This window comes from Astyanax mexicanus, chromosome 1 (assembly GCF_023375975.1).
Source record: "Astyanax mexicanus isolate ESR-SI-001 chromosome 1, AstMex3_surface, whole genome shotgun sequence".
In the NCBI taxonomy this organism is placed as follows: Eukaryota; Metazoa; Chordata; class Actinopteri; order Characiformes; family Acestrorhamphidae; genus Astyanax; species Astyanax mexicanus.
In genome coordinates, this window is record NC_064408.1 from 117,672,427 (window position 1) to 117,677,648 (window position 5,222).

General features: G+C 40.2%; 1 protein-coding gene across 1 annotated transcript; it reads left to right on the forward strand.

Moving 5' to 3' along the window:
- Positions 1-528: 528 nt before the first annotated feature.
- Positions 529-4,682, forward strand: LOC111189564 (zinc finger protein 862-like). The gene is made up of 4 exons (XM_049467579.1): positions 529-2,251; positions 2,353-2,574; positions 3,201-3,661; positions 3,975-4,682. Exons 1-4 carry the CDS (start codon positions 1,570-1,572, stop codon positions 4,257-4,259), a joined length of 1,650 nt encoding a protein of 549 aa, XP_049323536.1. The 5' UTR covers positions 529-1,569; the 3' UTR covers positions 4,260-4,682.
- The last annotated feature ends 540 nt before the right edge of the window (positions 4,683-5,222 follow it).

A 5,222-nucleotide genomic window follows, 5' to 3' on the forward strand; every position in this document is an offset into this window, starting at 1 on the left:
TTGTTTTCCCAGGAAGTCTGTTTATTACCTGCTTTAGTGATAAAAAATAAATGGTAGACAGTGAATCTCATTCATTACCTCCATTATCTTTAATTTACTATAATACAGTGATTTATTCTACCCTTATATGATGCTTTTAGCCTGTAGAAAGAAAAAAGTCCCACCTGCTGTTTTATTTAGGCACTGTTAACTATGAATATACACTGCGAATAGAACACCTGTAACAAGCCAGCACAACTCGTCAGAACACCTCCTTCTCCCGATGACAGTTCAGCCACGCCGCTAATGGACGTATCGCTCAACACCAGCATTGTGATGTGACAACAGCTTCGCTCCAGGGCTGCTAACTCTGGAGTACTGGAGGTTTCTTAAGTTTTAGTATTGTGTTAAGAGAAAAACACTAGGGTGGACTATGATCCAACAATCGTGGGTTTGAATCCCAGTCATGCGGCTTGCTAAAATTAAAGGAAAATCCCGAAGAAGTAGTTAATTACTAGCTGTTCAGGATTGTAGCTCCACTCATATGATCAGACCCGGCGGCATGGGCGGGCATTGGCGGGCAGTGCCCCCCCACAGAGTCAGCTATGCCCCCCCTGACTGGACTGGAAGCCGTATATGTTTTTTTTTTGTTTTGTTTTGTTTTCACCTCTGAGTGACCATCTTTCTATTTTTCCTATCTCAGTTTGTCAGTCATACAATTCAACCAATCAGTGAAGGAAGGCAACGTTCTAGCCAATTACAGTTGGAGGGGGGCGGGTCACTGACTAAAGTTCATACTTGAGAAACAGCTACGCTCACCGTTGTTCGTGTGGCATGGATATTCGGACTTATTTCCAAACAAATAAGAGGACAACAAGTGACACTGGAGTACATGAGAATGGACAGGAAGCAGCACCATTCATTTCAGTTGGAAACGTAAGCGTTGAAGTCAACACTGGAGTAAACATTCATGCTAGGAGGGTTAGCTACAGCAGCTAGGGAGCACAAGGAGCAGAACCGAGCAGTGCTCAGCCAAACGTGAGTGACGACGTCAACAACAACACTGATGTTTGTGGTAACATTACATCTGCCAGGAGAAATGGAAACAGGCCGCAGTCTAATGACCTAGGCACTGAAAACCCAGAAAGACCACTCTTGCAGAGTTTTCCTTCGCGCATTTTCTCCGGGATAAAAAGGTCATTCTGCAGTTCATGGTATGGACGTTTTACTTGGCTGGAGTATTCAGTTCAGGCAGATGCTGCATACTGCTACCCATGCAGAATGTTTCAGGGACAAGGATCCAGATACGGTGATCCAACTTTCACTGTGACTGGTTTCCACAACTGGAAGCATGCAGTGGAAGCTGGAAAGGGACTAAACAAACATGCTGCTTCTAAGGAGCACCTGGCTTGTGAGGCCATGTGGAGGGACAAGGAAAGATGAACTCAAACAAGTAAAGAAATCTCAACATTAATTAACAATGATCAACTGCAGCGCAACAGATATTATCTGTCTGCAATTATTGATGTTGTGGAATTCCTTGCTGTGAACCAGCTGCCTTTTAGAGGTGACCACGATGCATACAGTGGCATGAATGAGGATGGATGTGGACTATTTTTGTCTTTATTTGAGTTTTCATTAAGGAAAGACGCTGAATTAGCAAGGATATCAAAAACTATTCCACGCAATGCAACATACACAAGTCATGACATTCAGAATAACCTAATAGATGTGATGAGTGCTTTAGTAAAAGAGCACATAGTGAAAGAAGTTGGTGAATCATTCTACACATTAAAAGCAGACGGAACCAGAGACCCAACAGGGAGAGAGAATATATCCATAATTCTCCGCTTTCTGAATGAACTATCTGAACCAACTGAGCGCCTCCTATCAATAGCCACTGCTGACGAAGGAGATGCAGCTACGCTGACTGACATCATCATAGGAGAACTTACCAGAGCTGGCCTGAACCCCGAGAAAATCCTCAGTCAGGTGTATGATGGTGCCTCACTCATGTCAGGTAAACATGGAGGGGTACAGAAACTGCTGCAGGAAAAACTGGACAGAGAGATACCATATGTCCACTGTTATAATCATCAGCTGCATTTGGTGGTCATCCATGCCCTGGCAGTTGAAAAGGCTGTGATTGACTTCTTCAGTGTGTGTAACATGCTGTACAAGTTCTGCAGAAAACCAACTGTTGCCATTCTCTACAAAGGAGAGACACTCAAGCGCCTGTTGGATCAACGATGGAGTGGACATTTTGCTACAGGTATGTTAATTAGGACTAATTAAGCTGATAATAATAAAGCTGTATTGTGTGAATAACTCTCCTGCATAAATATATTAAGTTTTATTTTCTCTATTTTACAGTCTCAGTCATTCTGAAATCTTTTGATGACCTGTCCATACTGCTTCGAGAAATCACCAGCAACCGGGCATTTGGAGCAGATCTGCGCATTGAAGCAACAGGATTGTGGAAGAGCATGTCTGAACCCAGCTTTAAATTCATTGCTGAGATGGTGCAAAAGATCCTTGCATATCTTGATCCCCCAAACAAGATGTTGCAGTCTGAAGACATGGATCTGCTTACAGGTGAAAAAATATATTTATTTTTAATGCAGACTGTGCAAAAACTATATCTACTACTGAGCAAAGTTACAGTGTATTTACAATAACAATAATAAACTGTTTGTATAGAACCTTTCATTCAAGTAATGCAGCTCGCATCACTTTACAACAAAGAGTTACATACACCAAGTGCTTCACAATGAACATTAAATATGTTAAAAAGAGTTTAATAAAAATAGCAAAATAGAGTAAAAATTGAATGCATTGCTCCATCTCTATTTCTGGTTCAGTAGAAGCAGTTTGAGGTTTACGTTCGTTCAACTCATTATCCATTTTTAAAGGATTTGCAATAAATTCCATTTTAGTATTCCCTTAAAATCCAATCAACTTTATATAATCTTTCAAAATCACTCAGTTAATTTCTTAAGGTAGTAAAATCACTTATAGTATCTTTTAAAATGTAATAATTAAAAATTTTCTTGGGCATCCCCACAGGAACAATTGTTTTGATATGTGTGTTACACAGAGTTTTAAAACCTATGGCTGGATTTCTATTGGTTCATTTCCCTGCGTCTTTTCATGCAGTACTACACTTTAAATTGTCTTGTATTCTGTACAGTAACAATAAGGGGGTTTGTATTGTCTTCTAGCTATCCAGCTAATCAGCAGTGCAATCACCTGTCTTGAGAATATCCGCACTGAGACAGAATTCCAGGCAATCCAAGCACAGAGTGACAGTGTCACAACAAGGCCATCAAAGAGAAGATGCTCAGAAAACTCTGCCTTTGCCGACTATGTTGTTCAGGAAATCAGGACATGTGTCGATCGTAATGATGAAACAGAACTACGCAGGATTTATTATAGTTGCATTGACTCAGTATGTGAGGAAATGAAAAATCGCTTTGGGAAACATAATTGTGACCTGATGGAGGCACTCAGTGCCCTGGATCCTGTGCATGCCACCTTCTTGGATGTCAACAAGGTGAAGCCCTTACTTGACCTCACCAAGACACCTGCTGTGGACTCCGAATTCGAGGTGGCCCGCAACTTCCTTGTGACACAAATGAAAGAGTCTTCTCCACCAGATGGGAAGAAGTGGACAATGAAACAGGTGATTAAGGATATAGGCAAACGTTCTGTATTGTTTTTATTGTATTCAAAGATCTCAAAGCTACAATGCTCCAGATGATTTAATAGTCTATATTGTCATGGCACAGTCATGTGGGGTCTTTAAAATAAACTGGGATATTTCAGCATCGGGCCTTCATAAAACTATTATAAAAATCACACATCAAACCTAACATGATTTGGTTAAGTGAGATAATCATTTATTGTTCAACATGATGTGTCATACAATATATGTTATCTGGAGAATCATTCTGTTTGTAATTATGTTGACTTTAATCTTATTTCTTAATCTACAGATTTTGAAACAGTTCCAGAAGCCATTGGAAGCAATGCCTACTGTCTTTACAGCCTTTAAACATGGCCTGACGTTTGGAGCCAGCACTGCATCTTGTGAAAATTCGTTTTCCACTCTTAAAAATGTCTTCACGGAGCATCGCCAAACTATGCTTCATCAACGCAAGGCCAATCTGATCCAGTTGGCATTTGAGAAGGACTTGACTCAGAAATTTAGGAATGAATGGAAGGACAGTGTCTTAAGAAGGTTTCACACACTACACAAACGCCGTCTGCCACTCTACTAAAAGTGGAGTAAACCTCTTTCTGCTCACCACACCTCCTCCCTCACATGCACAAACTTAGGTTTCTTGCAGGCAGAACAGTTCTCTGTTCTGCTCCTTGTACTCCCTAGCTGTTGTAGTTAACCCTCCTAGCATGAATGTTTACTTCAGTCAGTGTTCTGACATCAGTGCTTATGTTTTTCACTGCATGTGTTTTTGCATATATTTGACTTTTAATTTAATTGAATGAACAAAGCACTGCACTATTGTTTTTTTTTGTTTGTTTGTTTAGATTTTGGGATTTTATTGACAGATTGTTGTTTCTCAGCACTGGAGTCGCCAAGGAGCCGCTGTTCAATTTGAAGCAAATAAAAGGCTTTTTGAAAAAAATGTGCCCCCCCTGAAAAAATACAATGCCCCCCCTTTAAAATGTTTCTGCAGCCGGGTCTGCATATGATATGTATATTTTTGCTAAGCACTTCTAGATAGAAGCAAAATGTATTTTGTTGCTCTGTACTTGCGATATGTGCAATGACAGTAAAGCTTAAATTCTATTCTATTCTTTTGTGACAGTGAAATCGCTTGAAAATCGTTAAGTTTAAGGTTGGCATAAAGCTTTGGAGAGAAGAAACTCACCGGCAGTGTTGGGCACGTTACTTTGAAAAAGTAATTAGTTATAGTTACTAGTTACTTCTCCAAAAAAGTAACTAAGTTACTAACTTTATGCCACTCCTGGTGCATCGAGAGAGAGAGAGAGAGAGAGAGAGAGAGAGAAATTAACATCATTAAATCATTAAATTTTGAAAAATATTCGCTATCAGAAAAATTACGGATCACTCTGGGGGAGGGGCACACTGCCCCCCTCGCTGCCAAATACGTCAGTGCGTGTCACAGCCTGAGAGACAGTGGGTAACACCTCAAAAAAGACCTCTAAAATCCTGGGGACCCCATCCCAGAGAAAATAATTATTATTATATAATTATAATT

What these genes read in the sequence shown, in the direction of transcription:
- LOC111189564 (XM_049467579.1), top strand. Translation starts at nt 1,570, where the DNA reads ATGAATGAGGATGGATGTGGACTATTTTTGTCTTTATTTGAGTTTTCA. An exon ending in GAGTGGACATTTTGCTACAG is followed by an intron (nt 2,252 to 2,352) that starts GTATGTTAATTA and finishes TCTATTTTACAG; the next exon opens with TCTCAGTCATTCTGAAATCT. An exon ending in AGACATGGATCTGCTTACAG is followed by an intron (nt 2,575 to 3,200) that starts GTGAAAAAATAT and finishes ATTGTCTTCTAG; the next exon opens with CTATCCAGCTAATCAGCAGT.